The sequence below is a fragment of the Drosophila simulans genome, chromosome 3R (assembly GCF_016746395.2).
Source record: "Drosophila simulans strain w501 chromosome 3R, Prin_Dsim_3.1, whole genome shotgun sequence".
Lineage (NCBI taxonomy): Eukaryota > Metazoa > Arthropoda > Insecta > Diptera > Drosophilidae > Drosophila > Drosophila simulans.
In genome coordinates this window covers 8,877,771-8,898,318 of record NC_052523.2, presented here as the reverse complement: position 1 = coordinate 8,898,318, position 20,548 = coordinate 8,877,771, and the positions used below count along the sequence as shown (strand labels likewise).

The 20,548-nt window shown below is 41.9% G+C and overlaps 1 protein-coding gene across 4 annotated transcripts in view; it reads right to left on the bottom strand.

Moving 5' to 3' along the window:
• The window catches only part of LOC6727721, a 44,864-nt gene extending 24,789 nt beyond the window's left edge, over positions 1-20,075 (bottom strand). For 2 of the 4 annotated variants that reach the window (XM_044923209.1, XM_016176540.3), the window contains exons 1-2: positions 19,692-20,075; positions 837-1,575 (exon numbers count right to left, since the gene is read on the bottom strand). In XM_044923209.1, coding sequence (XP_044779144.1) covers positions 837-1,020 — 184 coding nt within the window. In that variant the 5' untranslated portion in view covers positions 1,021-1,575; positions 19,692-20,075. Of the gene's footprint in view, positions 1-836; positions 1,576-1,689; positions 1,848-19,691 lie in introns of those variants that run through there. The other 2 variants (XM_016176539.2, XM_039294844.1) reach the window with 2 other exon arrangements.
• Between the last annotated feature and the right edge of the window lie 473 nt (positions 20,076-20,548).

Here is a 20,548-nt window from a genome sequence, read left to right as displayed (position 1 = left end):
CGAATGTCATTTCAAGTATCGATTGTTTGTATCTACACTGAGAAAAGCAAGCACTTACAAGACAAATGTGTGTCGAAAATTACTAGACTTGTGTATGGTATTTGATATATGGGATTCTTAATAGTTAACTTTCATCGAATCCAAGAGGTTAACCACATATTAACTAAGCATCGACAATAATATTTTCTTCCTTCTAAGATTCTATTGTTTGTTTTTTACATGATGCGTATCTATTCTAGAGTATGTGTTTTTCGAACTCCTTTAATTTCCGACTTTCATTTGGAAAGGGTGGAAATACTTGGGGATAGAGTCACATTCGAGTCACTTAATTGAGCAGCCGCAGCGTCCGACTTGGCAAAAAATAAGTGGAGCAGTCAATTGAGTTGGGGGTTCGTGTGTGGTTGACAGTGCCCCAACCTCCCAGATGCTCAGATACCACTTGAAAAGGGATGACAGATGGAGGAGGGGATGCTCACTGGCGATGCCTGACAAATACTTCATTAAATTGAACAAATGAAACTCCTAAAGTGCGTATTAATGGTCTCGAATTTGTCGCTTCGGAAAATAGTTAGGATCCTTCACAAAGATGCTTTATGATTTATTGAAAAATGTTGGATGTTGAGTTCGATTTTTTTCAAGAAGTAAGTAGGTAAAGAACAAATTTGACATTATGATTTCTTTCGTTTCTGAAATCGGGCATAACTTTTCTATAGAAACATTTTTGCACGCTACAGCTATATTTGTTTGATGGCTTTTCAACCCGCACCTTTGATGTTTCCCGATTGGTAAACATTATCATTGGCAATATAATTAGACTAAACAAATGGCAGACTCACCCATGCTCAGAAGTAGAACGCCGAGGAGCAGCAGGAGGCATCTGGTTGGAAGAATCCGGCAGTCGGATTTTCTGTGGCTCCGGATCTGGCGATGTCCCGTATCCGTGGCCCTTTGGTGTCCCATTTTGGGAATTTCGCTCAAGTCGCCGGCTGACAAATCTCCGCAAAGTTGCAACTCCAGCATTTCGAGGGGGAAAATACTATTGCGACGCGTGTCGGCCAAATGTCTTGCATTTGTGGCAAAGACAATTTAATAAACACTTCAACGCCGCACGCCGCACTGTCTGTTTCTTGGGACTTTTTGGGGGGCTGGTTGAATGGGGATGGGACGGAATATGCAAATTATTAATGCTCGACTGGCAGCGGTTCGGTTTTATTTGCGCTTGGCAAATTGGCTCATAAACAAAATGTCTGCACTGCGCCCTGGGAAAATCGAGCTAAAGAGCAGCCGGATAATTAATAATTTGCCCGCGCCGCAGTTTTTCACTTTCACTCAAGCTGGCTTTCGATTGGCACTCCACGAATTTGCACATTTCGCTGATTGTTTATACATTTCCATTTCCGCCCGTTAATTGTTGCACGTCCCCGACCTTTTTCGTCGATTTCGAAGATTTTCCTCTGGTCTTGATTTATTTTTTCTTTGATTTCATACGGCACCCATTTGGTATCTGCCAAGTACTTCACTTCACGCACTCATAAACGTCCCTTGTGTCCAGCTGTTTTGCTCCCCGGAAGTGCTCTGCAAAGCGAAATGAACAACAAACAAAGTTTAGTTATTGTGTAATTAAATGGAGCAGCCGTCGTCCCCCAAAACGCAAGTATTTGGCATGTAAACAAACAGTGAAAACCGCACCGCAACACAACGCGCCGCACATCCGAATCTAAATTTTCCCGGGAGCGACAATCCGCGCCTACGACAAGTTGACAGACGACTGAGGAGTTATCAGGACGCTCCCCAAGAACACACCCCGAAAAACATGAAGACATGAAGACGTGGCCTGGTGTGACGTAGCGCAGCGTTAACATTTCCAAAATTAGCGCGCTGGAAGTGCGGTGGCAGCATGTTGCTGGAACCACAGCAACATGTTGCCAGTAGCAGCCAGCAGCACGGAGAATCTTTCCATATGAAAAAAAAAGGAATTACATTCATGCTACTCATATTCAGAAATATAAATAATAAACCCTGAAATAATCACAGTTTGTAGACCCTATTTAAAATAAATGTTTCCTATATGTGCTACTAATAAAATATAATATTAAACTTACTTTATTTTACTTTTTTTTACACTATAAACAGAACCATACTTTTTCATGTGATGTAAGAAAAGTACTACTCAATTTTTCCCTGTGCATCCTTCAAGTCAACTTAAAAGTGATACACAATAACAAATCATGTGCAACAGAACCCGAAATGCAAACAAACCGAAGAGCTGAGTTTAATTTAACGAGTACAAAGTGAGTTCTTTGTGAGCCAGATTTTTTGTTCCGGCTAATGAGGCTGTGCACAAGTGGCAGGCTCTTCAGCCCCATGTGCACAATACTAAATATGTGAGCCTAACCCTTTCAGGGCGACCGGAGGATGCGGCCACTTAACCCGTTACTGCTACTCCGCCACTGTTTGTCCTCCGCCCTGCGGTCGCTGCTCCGGCGTTTTGTTTATTTAAGTTGCAATTACTTTTCGCCACCCCCCAATGCAACAAATTTCCCGGCTTTCATTGCTCGCTGCTTTGTAAGACTTCGAGGGGAGTTGGCATTGGGTGGGGGTGTGAAGGTTGCCCCTACATAAAGGAAAACACAACTAGATCCACTCAAGTGCAATGACATCATGGCAAGCATTCATAATGCTCATTAGCCGACCCCTTCGGCCCCCTGCATCAACAGCCACCCGGTGGCCATGTCAAAATGCCATTTTTATGTGGCACACGCGCTGCACTCTTTTTCTGGAAGCTTATCGATGCTGCCGCCACTTCCATTCCCGATTCTGTTGTGCACTCAAAGAAATACTATCTTTGAATCATAGCAAGCCGTAGTAAATGGTGGAAAATGATTACAAGTCATATATATTACGTTTCAGAAATGTATATGAATAGCATTGTTGATATTATGGAATATTATAAGAAATAACTGTGATATATTCACACTTTTTATTAATAAATTCTAAACTTCATTACAGGGTATAGTAGCACATAACGTATATTCCCTTAGGTAAATCGCATAATTTTTCGAGTGCACCCACTTGGTTTTTATGGGCGGCATGCAGCACACCTCGATTAATGCATATATATCGTGGAGTAGGGACCGAATAGAGCTATATGGAGCTATATGCCACAACAACATGCCCATGCACTTAGCAGTTTTATTGTATTGTTCGTCCCGATGTCGAGGCGACTTCCACTTTCATGCTTGTATACACGGCAACCCCTTGACAAACGCAACACGTGCGATTTGAGAATTTTATAAAAGTGTTTATTGGCCTCCTTGAGATCGTGTTGCTGGCCCTGCTCCCCGTTTGGTTCCACTTTCTACCCCAGAAGCGGGAACACGCTGACATTGACGACGTTGACAAGTTTTTAGTGCTCCAATGAAAATTAAAACACATAAAAATGGCTGAGAAACCGCACAATTAAATGGGCGGATTGGCAGATGGCCAGGATATTGGGGCGGTGAGGGGCGTTGGTCCCCTGGAACATATGGGTGTGTATTATATGGTTATGTTGCCTCCATAAACGGTTCGAGTACTCTAGTTTTACGATGGACTCAAGGCCAGGTACTTTAACACGGTTAAATTGTCCACTGGGTGATGCGATTAATGTTTAATCTAACAAATTGCTTGCGTAATATGAAGCTTGGGATTAACCAGCCAATGCAACATTTGTTTCAAATTTTATATAAAAAAAATCAAGTAGAACTGTTCACCTGCTTCGTATATGTATTTACAAAATAACTTCAAAGAAACGCCATTTAATTAAAAAGCAAGAGAGATCGCATGGCAGGGCGTAACTGGCGAAGGCCACAAGAACTCCACATATAAGCCCTCAGTGGTTTTTGTCAGTACATTGGAAAGTTTCAGCTCGTATCTGTGTCACATTTGCTGGCAGCCATCATCTCATTGCCACTGCACATTGTTGCTCTATTTAAAACAGACCCACACATGCAATCTAGCACCTTGTCAGTCCATTGTGGCAGACAATTTGGAATAGCTATTGGAACTGCTAGCGCACGTTGACATCGCACCACAGAGAGTCCTGTCTGCACGGCTGCCACCGCCTCTCGTCCTGCCCCTCGTCATCGTCCTTCGTTGCGCCGCCCTTTGTCACACCGAAAAATGCAAATTTCTTGACATGGGCAAGTACAAGATAATAATTCCCTCACACATAGCGACTGCCAAGTGGGAAAACATTGCACTGCGAAACATAATGTGAACTGGGAAATGATAAAATAATAATAATAGAAGTAATTTGTTTTATTTAGGACCACTTGAGAAAATATTAAATATAGCTCCTTCATCTCACAAATGCAAATCAACCAAAGGAACATTCAAGTTCAAATGAAATTTTAATTTCTTGTAAATATTTGTGTTCCTTATACTTCCAGTGTACCATCACCATTTCCGGTTGCTACGGAATGAATTCAATCTTTGCGGCAGTTCTTCAGTATCTTTGTCACAGACGAAAGCCTCGCAGTTGGAATTTATGCGTTACCTTGGTGCCAATTAAAGATACTTCTTTTACTGAATAATTTACTCGGAACAAAGGCAGCTTTTTGTTGGCGAATTTCAATGTCGCCGATTATTGGCCGCTGTAATGGCTACGGTAATGGCCATAACATGTAATGCAGAATACGACCCGCAGATACATTTGCATCTGGAAATGCATCCTTGGCACATTAATCGATTCGCCCGGCGGGCCAAGAGCGATTTCGCTTTGATTAGCGTTGCACAATTATACGCTGGCCGTAATCGAATGCAACTGCAGCTGTATGCGAAACCCAAACCGAATCTGAATTTGAATCCGAATTAGACGGCAGTTGGACAATGGAACAATCGCCGGCGGAATGCAAATGTGACATGCTCCGCCCATCACTCCTCATTTTGGGCCAAATGGGCTCATGTTGGCCATTGCGTGTGGGCACCTTCTTGCATCCCGATTAAGCCCAAAACCCTTCGCTGTTTGTTTCAATAAATAAATTAACCATCGGGGATCAAAGCGGAAAAGCGGGAGTTATGGCAACAATGGCCGTATGCAAATATGTTAATGTGTCATAACGAGGGCAACATTTTTTAATTATGCACACTTTTAATGGTTGTAATTGCAGTTAAAGCGCTACAAAGCAGGCTTTAATGCAAACTGACCAACTGGCAAACGGGCTGCTGAAACTGGAAATGAAAATGGTTAAAAAATTGAGCAAACAGCGGCGGATGTTCAGGTTGTGTTAAATGTTGATTTATGGCCAGGAAGAGCGTAGCACAATGCCCGACTGCGAATTAAATTTCCATATTAATGCGGCTGCCAACTGAACTATCGGCAAGGGCCGGTTTATTTAGCCGAGCTTCCTTTTCATCTCCATGAAGCACCACAAGAATTCCATCAACTCGGGTCGTCCTTGCTGCAGTGCCCCCTAAGAACCGAAATGAAACAAATTGGAGCACGGAAAAAAAACTATGAGAATTGCAATGGAAAAGAATATACAATTTGAAACTTTATTTGGAACTTTATTTAAATTTATATGAAAAGTCGCAATCCCATTTGATAATCATTGAAATAATTTGCTAATAAATGCATTTAAATTAATCACATTTTTCTCAGTGTACTTCTGAGTTGTTTTCCCGCACTTTGACTATTTCTGGATACTGTCTGCCATTTTGCATGGACGGCATAATAATCATTGACCTTTTTATGGCTGCCTCACGCGCCTTTTAATAAATTGAAAGCGCCGAAAATGTTTACTTCCTACAATTGAGGCCCCGCCGACAAAGGGAAAATCAATGTTCCAATAAGTCAGGGCCAATAACCATTCAAGTTGTCGTCATTCCCCGTACTTTTCCGCTTTCCACGACAACGGTGGCTTTTGAGGAATTTTGAGTGAGGTTCGGGAAGGAAGATACAATTGAATTTCAGTGTTGGCAATTTAATTTCTTTTGTTGTCAGCGGCATAAACATTGATGGAAGTGCGATGAAGAGGTGGCTGTGTGTTTTGGGGAGGTGGGGGCAGTGGTGGGAGGAAGCCTTTGGCCACGCCCACACTTTATGTTACTGTTATTGTTGCTGGCATTTCGGTGACAGCAGGACAATGGAAAGAACACGCTGGGATATCCGGCATACAAAATTAAACAAACAATGACAAGACAAGAACTCGGCCGGGAAACTGCGTGCGAAGACGGGAGAAGAACTGACCCCCAAAGGTTAAAGAAAATTTCAGCCACCCCCAAAATGGGGTGTGAGAATGGGGAATGGGGGGTTGCGTTGAGGGAGTGGGCGTGTCTGCAGCTGCCACTGCGGAAGTGTAAGACACAGCAGGCGCTGCAACAATGTGTATACCACATAATGACACATGGACCAAAAGGGAAACGAAAGCCGAGCAAAAACCCAACCGAGCTCCACTCCAAGTAATATAAAAGCAATTTTCCCTAACATGCTCACACTGAGCAAAGGAAAATGGGGGAGGTGGTGTTGGGCGATCGGTGAGGTGCGGGGTGCGGAAAGCAGGGCAAGGTCACGCCTTGTTGACCAAAATTTCACTACAAATGAGTACCTATTGTGACCGCTGTTGACACAGTGCGAGTCCGAGACTCTGGGCCACAAGAACTCGGCTCAGTCTCACGGCAGACTGCACAGAAATGAACTTGATTTTCCACTGGAAAAACTCAAGCTCAACGTTGCCAACAGAGACAAGCACACTGGGAGAAGAATTACGCCAAACACATTTCATATGAAATAAGCATTTATTTATACTTTTCATACCTACAAAAAAATTTAATTTTAATAGTTAGGTGTAATAGATTCTTTAAAATCATAAAGAATTTAATCTATTTGTGCATTTTTGTTAAGATATTCATTTAAATAGTACTAAAACTCATACAGGGTATGTAACCCTTAACTAAAAGTTCAAGTGAAGATAAATCAGCATACTGCAAGATTAAAAATTGTAAAGCGTGTTTTTTACAGTACATCTATTGTTTCTCACTGAAGGCCGAAGGAGCTGTTGATAAACCGACTCTGGGGGTTGGCTGTAAAACAATTGTTGTCGCTCGCTACACATTTTCTGTGGCCAGGACGCTTGACCCAATAAGCCCGGGGTCGGGTCGTGTTTTGAAAGAAGCGGAGAGCAGGCAGAAAGTACGGAAAAGCAGGCATAAAGCCAACTGAAAGGCCAGGCACTTCATGAACAACGCCAGAGCAATCAAAGCCAACGTGGACTGGTAAATTTACCACCTTTACCACCTGCAGAACGGCAGCCAGAAGTATCATGCAAATGAGTCCCAATCAATCTAATCACGATGCACAACCCCACTGAATATGTAAATAATTACGAGACGAGTATTTACATATCCCAAGGAGGAAGTCAAATCAATTTAAATGTATCGCAAATTCGGGTAGCCCAGGACACACTTGAGCAGATCATTGAACTGATTTTCCAGGAACCTCCTGATTCGAAACTAACTTAATCAAAGTCTATGGGAATTGGGTACACCTGGATGTTCAACAGCATTTCTTGGTATTTATAGGGCAAAATGATTTGTTATTTTTCAGTTCATTCACTTATGAAAATATTTAAAAATATTTTGAATCTCTTTTTATAAAGAGATATACTTCAAACAGCAAAAATATTTTTATATTTCTGATACTAATTAATTATTCTATGATAAATCGAACAAAATCTCCACCCGTTTCTCTACTATTTAACCTGAGACCATCGAAACTAAGCTCCGATTTTGGGTCCTTGTCAAGGAGATGCCTAATGAGCGTTAGGCCGCCAATCTTCTGACTTTGTGACTATATATATATGTATGTATAAACAACAATGGCGCCATTAGCGTTGTCGTCAGTCGCCACTGTTTCCCCGCCCTTTTCGCCGCCCCCCTTTTCGTGGGCGGATGCTAGGTTTCCGGGAAATTGTCGGAAATGGCATTTTCAAAACGAAGATTTTGTTAACCATCCCATGGACCGTTCACAGCAGCCATACATTGATATAACGACCCAGATGATGATGATGATGATGAGAAGCCAGCGATGGGGTGGCCAGTTGCCTAGGCCAGCTGTTGTTTGTCCAAATTTAGGCTCAGGTAAAAGGACGACAGCAAACAACAGGAGCCAGCTACTACACAGGCAGAAAAACCTGGTTAATACATTAAGTCAAATAAATTAATGGTCGTTTAATGCCCCTTATTCGAGCCATCTATATCCCTCTCCAGTTAGTGCTAGTACGTCAACTAAAGGTCTCCTCACGAATGCTCAGTGTAGGAAACATAAACAAATGCAATAGCAGGCTTTAAGTCTAGGTCAGGAAATGGCGAAAGATACGCGCTTAAGCGGCTTTAAGACGCTTGCCCTCTCGTCGGTATGACCTCTGAACTCAAAGCCCAAAACTCGGCTCTCGACACTTGGGCAACCACTTGTCGTCTAATGCAATCACAGCAGCCAATGCCACTGCAGTCGGGCTTTAAGTGCCAAAACACTTACTTAATGGAAATTACTTGAGAACCCTCCCCGCCACTCGACATGGCTCGGAACATCCATCGATAGGCCAGGCCATCTCAACTGGGGGTGAGCAGTCTCGATGGGGGGCACTGGGATCGGAATTGGTAGCCACTTGAGTGTGTCATGTCCGCACGATTTTTGCTAAAAATCATTTAACGGCTATGTGCCGGAAATGCGAGACATCCTCGGAACAACACTGGCAAACATCCCCCGATTTACGCACCGTGCCAAAAAATACTTTCAAAATCGATAATTTAATAATAAAAAAGGAATTTTATTCAACTTGAGATGCGTTACATCAATAGTTAACTTTTTTGTTGATAAAGAATAAAGAGTCTGGCTAATGGTTTTATTTTATTTTGTAATTAAAGTTCATAAATTATATTAGGGTCAGGACTTTTACTAACAGTGTAGGCGAGCAGATGCGAATTTCTGCCAATTGATTGAAGCCAGAACACAGGATTGCTTAAATTTTTCACTTGCTCGTTTTCGGCACTAATGTCACCAGCACGTAATGCGAACGTGTAGAGCTCCATCGCACGACCACGCCCCCAGTACTTTCCCATTTTCCGCCCACTCAGCGTGCGAGTGTGTGCTAGTGTGCGTGTGTGCCTAGCAATTTCAAAATTGTTGTGTTCAATCAGAGCCGTTTTGCCAGGGACTTCCAGGGACATCGCCCCCCACCGCATTCATACACTCTCACATCTCCCATCGAATCGTCGTCATCAACATCTCGGGAGATAGTGGGGGAAATCGGGGAGAAATGCACGGAGAAAGTGAGACGGAGTAGTGTAGTCACGTTATCGATGCTTGAGCAAAGCTTGTTGAACTGCGAGTCCGGCAGTTGATGTCCAAAGTTCAGATTGCCGGACTTTTGGTCTGTTTGCCATGCAATCGTGGGGCATGTTTGATGTTTATTAGAATCTGTGTCGGTAGCTCTCCAGTGGTCGCATCCAAAACCGATCGAACAGTGGACTTTAAAATGTTCCCAAAAGTAGAGGAGTTTGTAATGCAGGATTTGGAGAACATGGCTTAACCAATTTATTATTTTAAGAAGATCTTTATAGACCACATTCTTTAAAATTTCTTTATATCAATTAAAACTCCCCTACTTCCTAAGTTATGTTTTACGTCAATATCAACCATAAACACAATTAACTACCAAATTAGTTCTCAAATTACATGTTGACCATATTTTTGTTCCATTACGTATAATAATAATTTTCAGTGATTTTTATACCACCAAATTGCATTTATGGCAACATAATGGTGCAAATCCCATTAGTATTTCATTCCAAAATGTATGCACAACCCATTGACCTAAAAACACAGTGGCACTCTGTGAAATATACGCAAAGGTTACACGCAAAATGCATAAGAAAGCACCGAAAACTTTGTGCATAAATAAGAATTGAGAAACATGGAAAAGGATAGGAAGCTGGGGCAAAAAAAATGTTTGAAAGGAGGCAAGGTCCCAGGTCAGGTCAAAGATAATAATAATAAAAAACCGCTCAAACATGTTGCAAAAAAAAAAAAAGAAATGAAAACACAAACAACAAGAGCAATAAAGTAGAAACAAAAGAAAACACAAGAAAGTGCGAAGGAAGAAACTTGAAATCTTTCTTCTTGGCCGTTTTCAGAATTTTTTATTTTATTTTGCGTGGAGTTGAGTGAGTTAGCGTTGGCATTTGTCAGTTGCTAGCTGTCAGCGCTCACTTCCTGCCACGCCCCCTTTCGCCACCCCCCACCCCCCTGGGTGACCACCCTTCTTAACCTTTTGGGGAGGGGCGACCCAGAGAGTCTGCAACTTGCCGCAACTTTTAATAAACTTGGCAAGCATTTTTTCTTTCAACCATTTTGTTCCGCTGGTTCAAAGGTTACGCGCAAACCCACACACACACCCATACACACTCCCTAATTTATATAGATACGTAAAATGGGGCAAGGAAAAGCAAAAGAAAAAAGTGTGGCAAAGGGAAAGTTTTACAACCAAACTCGAATTGAAGCAGTTAAATGGCGTATTGTTTTGCAAAATACTTGACCGTGGAGTGAGAAGTTTTGACCAACAAATTGTCAAGTTTTATGCACGGCCATTTGGCGAGATTTTATTTTGATGTCTTCTCGTTTTTCATGCGATTTTTAGAGTTAGAGTCTTGATCAGGAATCAGCAAATGGAAATGGCTATGGCTATCCTTAGGGATCCTTAGGCAAGGACCCCCCAAGAGAAGCCACATTATTATTGCTGCCGCTTCTGCATTAGACGCTAATTAGTGGCAGCTACAAAAACAACGCCTCGCAAATTAGTGTTGCATAACTTCAGGCGCTGCAAGTGAAATATTTGCACATTTGCGCAAGCAAGCCACCAAGTTGTTGCAGACACATGCTCGCTGGCGTGTGTGTGTGTGTCCGTCAAACACGGCGTGCACACCCACAGGCAGACACATTCAATTTACACTCAGAGAAACTGTGTGCACCGAGGCGAATACTTTTATAAAATACTCTTTCTTGCTGTACAATATCTCGCCTCATAGAAATATAAATACTAGCGGCAGATAGTAATAATTAATATTTTTAATTTTGGACAGGAGTTAGTAAGTTTTACGCTCAGTGCTGCTATGTGCTTAGTTCCTGCTGCTGATGTAGCAACCGCTGCTTTGGTGTGTGTGTTTTTGCTTTGCTGGGGTTGAGGCTGCCAAAACTTTCAAATGAGACCCGCGTGTCGTTGCAATTATGTTCAAAATAGCATTACACCTTCACCACTATGAGAACAGTAGAACCTATTTGCACCCCACCGTTGCACACAGTTCGTTGCACTAATTAAAGAAAATTCCACCGCAAAACATCGAAGTACGAAGGGTGACTACAGGGCGTAAGCGTCATTCATCTGAACAAAAGCTCAAACATTTGCATAAATTGTTGCTCCGTATATAACTAAGAGTAATCTATTTTCTGCTGTGGTTGCTTAAATATTTGCACTCCCAATTCAAATAATGTGAAGGAAAAACCCATGGAAAACACAAACTAAAATGAAGAAAATCCAACCAAAGCAACTCGAGAACAGGCAGTCGACATGACCCATTCATTATTCATACATTCCAGGCTGATTTATTTATTACATATTTAATTTGCCTCTGTCTGCGTCTCTGGGGGCCAGCTGTTGCTTTTATCTGGGCATAAATTAAAAACGATTGCAAATTTAATGAAACGAACATATGGAGATACAGGAATGTTTTTCTTTCCGTGTAATTAGGGTTTTCGTAAAAAAGGGTATGCCGTTTTTTGTAGCAAACTCGGCAAAAAATCTCGTTCACTTATCCATTTCATTAAACTTTAATAAATGTATATTAAAACCTAGTAATGTTACAACAAAAAAAAAACGTTTGAAGTTTTCCGAAAAAAGTATAGAATTTAAAATAACAAACTTATATTTCAGTTGTCTGGCACTAGACACTACACTACCAATCCTTTTAGACCTACTTATTGAAAATAATCTTAGCAACAACGCAAAGGTATTTCAACCCTCGAACAAAAATTGTTAAGCTCTTCGCTTATTTTTCGTAGAACTTCTTAAAATTGCCGACATTAGCATACATATTTGATATGGAGAAGCACATGTCTGAACAATGGCACTTTAATAAGCAGCCATCACCACAACCAAGTCTTGTTTGAGTCAATTTCAATTTTTCCAAGTGGGTTACCCTGCTACGTGAATTTCTTTGATGTTGAAGTCCATGTGTAGTTTGAGTGGTGGGGTCAACAAATCTGGCTGGCACCAACATTCAGAGAAGTGGGCTCCTTTTCAAGTACTGACAACGACTAGTAGATAGATGGGTCACAAGTTCAACACTCGGCGAAAGAATCAACTGCCGCCATTCAGCTGCTTGGCTTTCATTTAATAATTCACTTTCATTAGCGAGGAGTGAAATAAAACTGTACGACCGCAACTTAATGAGAGCACCCCGCCCACTCGCGCACCCACCGCCCACCGCCTAGCACCAGTGTTTCAGGCTATGTGCCACGCCCCGCTCATTAAAAGTAACCAAACTGTTGGGGACCGCAAACCAGATGACGACAACAACAGCGCCGTCTACAAATAGGGCCAACAACACGTGAAAAGCGGCCAAAAAGGCAGCCGGCAAGGAGCTATCTCCTGCCAACCCCAACTACCCCACTCGGTATCTGCCCGACTTCCTGTTCACGTTACAGCTATCAACGCTAATGACAAAAGCGCGCAAAGTTTGCATTTACTTGGAAAGTGAAAGGACACTAAACATGCCCACAGGGTGTGTCCGGCACAAAAATCACAAAAGAGCATAAAATTAGCGAACGATGTCGCTCCTCGTCCTTTCCTGTTTATCCCCCTGGAGCGAGCAAGACTTTGTGTCCTTGCACGGCAAAAAAAAAAAGGTAAAAGAAACAGACATTAAATCAACAGTCTAAGATCAACAAAGTCGGTTTTAATCAAGATTCGTGGTATGGACACCCTTAGGAAGCCAAATGCTTATTTTTCTAGGTAAGTAGGGATCGCCGAAGCTTACTTTTGCAAACTCAAAGATAGATATTAAAAATTGGTTAAGTTTAAATACTTCCGTTGGTATGACAACTTTCATATGATGTTTTTGCTCAGTGCACTCATTTTAAAATTCGCCCAAACAAAAACCATAGGCGGGATGTTGGTAGGGATGTGGAAAACAAGGATTGGGGACAGTGGCACCACTGGCAGAGTCCGAGTTTGTGGCTCCTTCCTCGCAGCGCTCCCATGATGAATTCATGCCATCATTTTGCTTGTAACAAAACTTGTGATTGTTGCTGTTGTTTCCGAGCTGTGTAGGGCATGTTTTTTTTTTCGGTGGCTACTGTGTCCTGATTTTTCATCCTCTAGCCCAACAACCGAGCAACCGACCATCCCTCCATCTATCCATCCATCCACCCATCCATCCATCCATCGCACTTACACGAGTTGGTCATTAGCTACGCCTGCCAGCAAATTATTTGGCCGGGTGCGGCAATGGCCAACCATATTGTTGCTGTGGTCCCTGTCATTGTGGTTGTTGTAGGCGGTTATGATAAACATCAGTGCAGCATCAAACATCGGGGGGGATTTTGGGGTACTGGGTTTTTGGTATCCGAAATTGGAAATTCGGAGTGGGCTCTCTGCAGTGGAGCACGAGCTTTGGCGTGCGTCTAATTTTACAGATGGGTCTGGCTTGAGTTTTGTTCCGCAATTTTCATGTCAAGTACTTAAAAAAGTTGCTGGCCAAATCATCGGGGAGTCGTTTGGGTGCACAGAAAAAAAATGCTGATAAAAGGGTCATGGCTAAAAAATATTCACACTTTATAAATGTAATACAGAAAAGTGGCATAGCAAAATTCTAAAAATTTATCTGACGCACGTTTTTAAATAAAATATTTTCTTGGAACTTTTTTTTCACAGTGTGTAAGAAAAGAGGGCCACTGGACAAATTGCTTTAGCCATGCAACATGCTAAAAAATTAACGCAATTTTTTTATATTTTATTCAGTTAATGTGCGGGGAGTGGTTTCTTGGAAAATTACGCGAATTAGTGGGTGGTACGACTGCCTTTTACAGAGATAAGTTTTTACTTTTTTCTATTTTCCCATGATTTATTAGACACGCTGTTTTAAAGCAAACTTTAAGAGCGATGCCCATCTAGTACTCATAAATAAGTGACTAAAGTCGATTAGCATTTTAATGAGTTTTTTCCATGGGCAGACAGATGAAATTATATACGTATTTCATATTAGAGCAATGCAATTTCATGGAAATTACGCATACGCAAGGTAAGCCCGATTGGATCGCATATATGAAATTGAATTGACTAACGATTTCTTTTGGTCGCCGTCACTCCTATAAAAATGTAAATTTTTCTTTTATTGTTCCGAGATTTATTAGATGAAATGTATGTGTCCCAAAAACTGGGAAAACTGCTGATTTGCAGGGATTATTCGGCCAGCAAATGTCGAGGCCATATATCTGCCCAACATATCCATACACTTGTATAGGTAGGTGTGCGGTGGTTTTATGTAGCACCCCACGTGGCACAGTTTTTATGTCTTTGTGCAAAATTTATGATCGTTGCTAACTGTTTTTATGATTCTATTTTGATGATTGTTTTGGTTTTTTCGGTTTTGCCGTGACTAAGCCCTTGGCTTAGATTCCGTTCCGTTTTCCAGCCGGCCAGTGAAAACATAAATAAAATTCCACTCCGCTGGCGGTGTCAGATTTGCATTGTCTCGTCGCGTTGCTAGGGATTTTGGGCTTTGAGCATGTGTCTGGAAATAGATCACAACTCAATCGATTTTCCGCGGCCGGGTAAACAATAAGCCCGGCGTTATAACAAGCATAATAGAAATGTTAACAACGGCACGTCCTAATCAATGGCGTTTCCGAGTGGGATAGGGCGTGGCTGCCAACGAAAATGCCGACAGGCTGTCCATCTGGCCAAAAAGCAGATAAATTGACAGATTCCCCACTTGGGTATGCCGGCAATGTAGCCTGGAAATTGCATAAAGGCATGATTTAATGAATTTCCGGCAATAAAATAATTTAATTTCGGCCTAGTCGGCGGGCGACTAGCTGCCTCATCATTAAGAACGTCAAGAGGCTTTCGAAAAATCCAAAGAAAAAAAAAGTGCGCAAATCTCCGCATAATTTAATAACGTCAAAGTTGGGCGGGCGCCTCTGCTCCATTGCTTTTTCGGCGAAGGTGGTTGGGCTGCGTGTCGCATAATAAAATGCCAGGCAGGCTGACAGGAGGAAGACGCCTTTTGGCCAGGATTTTCTTGGCTCCGCTTACATGGCAGCCTGGCTAATCTATGAGATGTGCTGGCTGCCACCTAAGCCAGCAGCTTTGATATTTCAGCATTAGCCCCATTAAAGTCAACATTATGAATTTTAATTTCGTGCACTTTATGCGAGAGAGGGTACACTGGGCGGAATGGGCTGGAAAATGGTTGTGATACACTGTGCATATTAAACGATAAACTTTTAAGTAATATTTTTATTGATTAATAAACTTTGAGGTATATCAGACATCCTAAACAGTCCTGTTTAGAAGTGGATAACTCAGATAAAATGATATTATACTGAAAGCGAACATCTGGACTCACTTACTGATTATAATCCCTTCCAATTTTGTTTTATTTTTCCTATTTTCTATTTTCTATAAAAAATATGTATATCTAGTCATGTTTCCTAAATTTTCCTCTCTGCAGCGGTGTGTCAAGCTCAATTAAGTGCGAAGACTTGTCAAGGACGAGGCTGCTTTCAGGACTGCCAGGACAGCCAGGGCATCCTGCACTTGTCAGATGCTGCTAATGCCACGCCCACTGCATTGGCAGTGAAAACAAAGCCACAGATAAAAGTTGAAAGGCATCCGGGGGGTTTAGAAAAGAGGGGGGAAAGAGCGAAAAGGGGATGTCAAGCAGAGTCTCGGCAATCGCCTTACAAGTGCAATGTCAATTTGTGCACAAAGGGATAATAAGGATTTATGTCAAATGCTGGCGCTGTTTGAGTTTTGCCAATATTTTCACAGATGACTACACTTGCCTCAAGTGAAAATAAAACGCGGCTTAAGCAGCAGTCGCAAAAATAAAATAAACCAAAAATATTCTGGGAAAGGACAGACTCGTGTTTCATCTCAGACTTCACTGGGAAAATAGGGTAATAATTCGGATTGAAATGGGATATGCCTAAGGATTCACATGTACAAATTTGTTTTCGCTTTAAAAGCTGCAACATGAATATTTAAAACGCGTTCATTGTCAAATTTAAAAAGTTTGTTTTCATTTGTGAAAGATAATCCGAAAATAACAATTGTTAAGTATGTATTAATAAATGGTTGATAAGAATATGAATAATTTTTCACGAGCACTTCACAGCGCTTATAATCTCAGCTCTTAGCCATCGAACTTTGCACTCAGCCACCTAATGGCTACTTAACTTATTAATTTCCTGTATTAACAACAACCTCTTTGCAAGGAGCTCTCATTAAAACTGCATAAATACACCAGCCAAGCTATCAGAAAGCAATTTTGCCAATAGCTAGCCCCAAAAACCGCCCTCAAAACTCACTTGAAAAGTTTTCAACTTTCCACCGACAGCAACAACGACAACAACAACATGAGCAGTAAAGGAAACACTAAGGATACAACAACAATGGGCCGAACAAGCGCAACTTTTTCGAGCAGAGAGCTCAGAAAGTGCGCTTTGATGCTTTTACAAGTTTTTAGTGATTTTTTTATGTAGCCTGCTTTTGGGGCTACATACACACACACACACACACATAGAGTCGCCCAAACGCAGGCACACACATACACACCGACAGTCGAGGGACCACCGAAAGCAATCAGTTTGCGGTACACAATGTGGAAAAGGGGATTCCCCCGGCTTGATAGAAATCATGCTGAGTTGTGAAACGTAAAATTGAATTTACTCTGCCGCTTTCCCACATTACCCCACTCACACCGAGATTTTCCATGTGGCCGACAGTTTTTCACGCTTTTCACCACCAATTGTGAGCGGGACAATGTCTGCTGACTGCGTCGGCCCGTTCCAGTCATAAATCATTCGGCATTTGCCATATGCAAAAGGCTGGCTATTGCTATCACTAAGCCCGGCATTAAACTCGGCTTTGACTTTCATTCACCCAAAGATATAACATGTACAGCTGCGTCCAAAACCAGAGTTATAGTTGGTCAAGAGCTATAATAGGCACGAATCTTTTCATTTTTGTTTAATCAAACTTTAAAAAACTGTCAAAATCATATTCAGATTCTTTTACCTATTAATACCTTTACTACTCATCCGTTTACCACTAATATTTTAAACAGCACTGTAGATTTTCTCACCATCGATACCCTCATCAAATGTACAATCCCTGGTAAGTGAAATTGGCTGGCTTTGCAAAAACAAAAGCTAATGATTTAGTCTGTGCAAAATGTATATCTCAAGCCAAACTCAGCCTGTAATCAGCTTAAAGTAGCCCAATGCAAGTGATTCAATTGAATCCGGACGAGTGGAGTTGAGTGAGTTGTCGGCTGTCTATTGTTGTCTGTTCGGTTGAATTGTTCATGTAACTGTTGCGGTCTTGGCCATGTTTGCAGCCATTCCTGTTTATTTAAATGTAATTAATCTCAGCAGAGCTCAGACTTCGGACTTCGGCCGCAGTTCCAGCTTTAGTATTTCATTTGGATTCAGGTTGGGGCTTAGGCAATTAGTTGCCAGCTAAGTGGGCGCTGTTGAAAGTGGGCGGAGCCAGCGGCTCCTGGAAAATCTCATTTCCCTCGGCCCGGCAGGATAATCCTTATTTGGCTCTACAAGCCGTTTATGTTTAGTTTTTGGACCCTCATCTCCAGCGCCAGGGGAAATGGTATCTTCATAAATAATATAGATAAGTGAATAATCAGCAGTGGCCAACAGCTGGATGTTGAACAAGAGATGAACGATTAATTTTGGAGCACACTCATTAATAAGTTGTACTCCTGCAAACACCTTTCTACATGTTTTAATTAAAAGTGGTTGTTTCTTTGAAGTGGCATAGTACATTGGCGTATAATTATAGCACATAGTGTTGCATTAGTATATAGGTTTAATATACCTATTTTTCATGCATGATTATTTTATTTGAAATCCTTTTCCCTGCGTACCATTTTTGTATCTAAAATGACTTTTTGGCAACGCTTTTGGCTTTAAAAGCGAACGCAATCTAACCGGCGCCAGTGTAATTAATCCAATTTCGTTGTGCGATATTTCACACTTAAAAATCAAACTCTGGCAATTTGTTACACTCCCTCGCACGCACCCGAGCACCCGAATCTGAACCAGGAATCCAACCCAAGCCCAAACCCAAACCGATGCAGAATACGAGCCAACGATACACATGAGACGGCTCCGCTTGAAGCGGACTGAAGTGGAGCAAATGGAGAACGGAGATGGGGCGGATCGGATCGGATGGGAATGGGATGGGATGGGATCGGGGATATGCGGGCGGTCGTCTGGTTGGTAGTACGTGAGCCCCGCCAAAAGTTGCGCAAATAAATGGCAGTGAAATTTTATAGCACACTTGATAATTTTAGCAATAATTCAGAGTGGCTAATCACCGCATAAATAATCTTAAGGACAGCCCTGCTAAGCTCCACTCGCCACAGCAAGTACATCGGACCATTGCGCATATATCCGCCCGATTTATATATACTCGTATTTATTTGTCTACTTCCCACTGACTGTGCACAGTGCATGTGGCGGTAGAAACAAAAAAAAAAAAAAACAAACTAGGGGGAAAAACACCCAGAGACACTTGGAGGAGACAAAAAACAGAAATTGAAATAGGAATTGGAATATATATGTACTCCGATATAGAGGAGTGATGGCTAAGCGGCGGAACAGGGAAGCAAACACGGACCAGCAGCATCCAAAACTCATGAAATCGAGAGCTCGCTCGAATGGAACGTGAGCGAAATTTTTGCTAACGAATGTTGACTCTGCCAAAGTACTAAAATCAAATAAAGCCAACAGCTACAACCAAAACAAAAACAGCAAATCAAACAAAATCAACAATCACTTGGTAGAAGTTAGCCCAAGTTGATGAAGACAAACGCTGGACTGCGCCAAACGGAGACCAAGTTTTCGGACAAACTATTCGGTCATATTACAAAAATTAATATATATAGATAGAGAGCATCGCCAACTTGTGGATCAGGTCAGTATTTAGGAGGAGCAAACAAAAGCCTCAAATCCATAAAATTAACTTTCAGCTGGCAAGTCACGGTTACGGGGTCCCAACTCAAGATCCTGTTTTCGGTATTGTCTGACTGTCAGTCTGTCAGTGGAAAAACAACGAGGACCACAAAAATGTAGGTTATACACATACACACACACACGCAAGCTCACGCATACACACAAGTTAAATAGAAGGAGATACATTGCGTATACGCCGCATGTGCCACGCGAATAGCGGAAAGGAAATAAAAGGCAGAAAAACAACAAAATAAGAAATTTAATGCGAACGCTGCGTGAACCGAAAGTTTAAAGCCAACCAAATGGCAGTCAGGATGGCAATAATTTGTATAACTTTATGACGGCACAGGATCTAAGACTCCTATTCCCCCGAAAAATTAAACTTGCTTGAATAATTTACCAGCAAATTTGCAGACTCCAACTCCAAGCGTGGTGGTATCACTTGATTTTATTTTTCAAGCTTAACTGACGCAATGTTTGAACACACTTTTCAACCTAAACACTTTTCCTTCGAATTGTTTAAACTGGATTATATCAGCGAGCTGTGCACTTCAATGTATTTCCTTTATGGGGCTAACATTCACTTTCATATTTCTTTGGGGGTTTGTATATTTTTCCTATTTTTTGTGATTTTTGTTTTTTATTTTCCGCACCAAACAATTCGCTGGCCAGGCTCGTGGAGCACGGCGATGGCTTCCACTTTCCACTTTCACTGCCAAACCGACCGTTAAATTCAACGTTCGCCACGCATCTGACTGATTTGCTCGCTGGCCATCAGATATGCACGGAGGCTGTGTACACGCACCCAGAAATCGGAGTCGGCACGTTTCGTCACCCGAGCGGCGTCCTCGCCTCCATTCGTGTGACTTCGTGGTCTCCGACTCTCGTTTCCGGACGGATTGTATAACACTGGGCCATCATTTTGACTCGGCTAAGAGAGAATGGCCCTGGAATTCGCCGTGTTCGGTGCAAGCCTTTCTGAGTTACCTATGGTCATGGTTAAGAGAACTGTGTCTGCGAAGAGAATCTCGAAATCAGCTGAGCGTAGAACAGTTATCTGGGCGAGGGAAAGGTCCTTCATCCTCTGAGGATAATAGTGGGAGCAGACTCTTGAAATGAACAGCTGTTTCTGTTGAAGTGCGCAGAAGCAGATTAGGTATGAAAACAGTAAAAAATACTGGTAACGGAAAAAAACTGGTTTTTGATAACCGTATAGATAGTAATGTAAAGGCAATCAAGAAATGTGGCTTAAGCCAT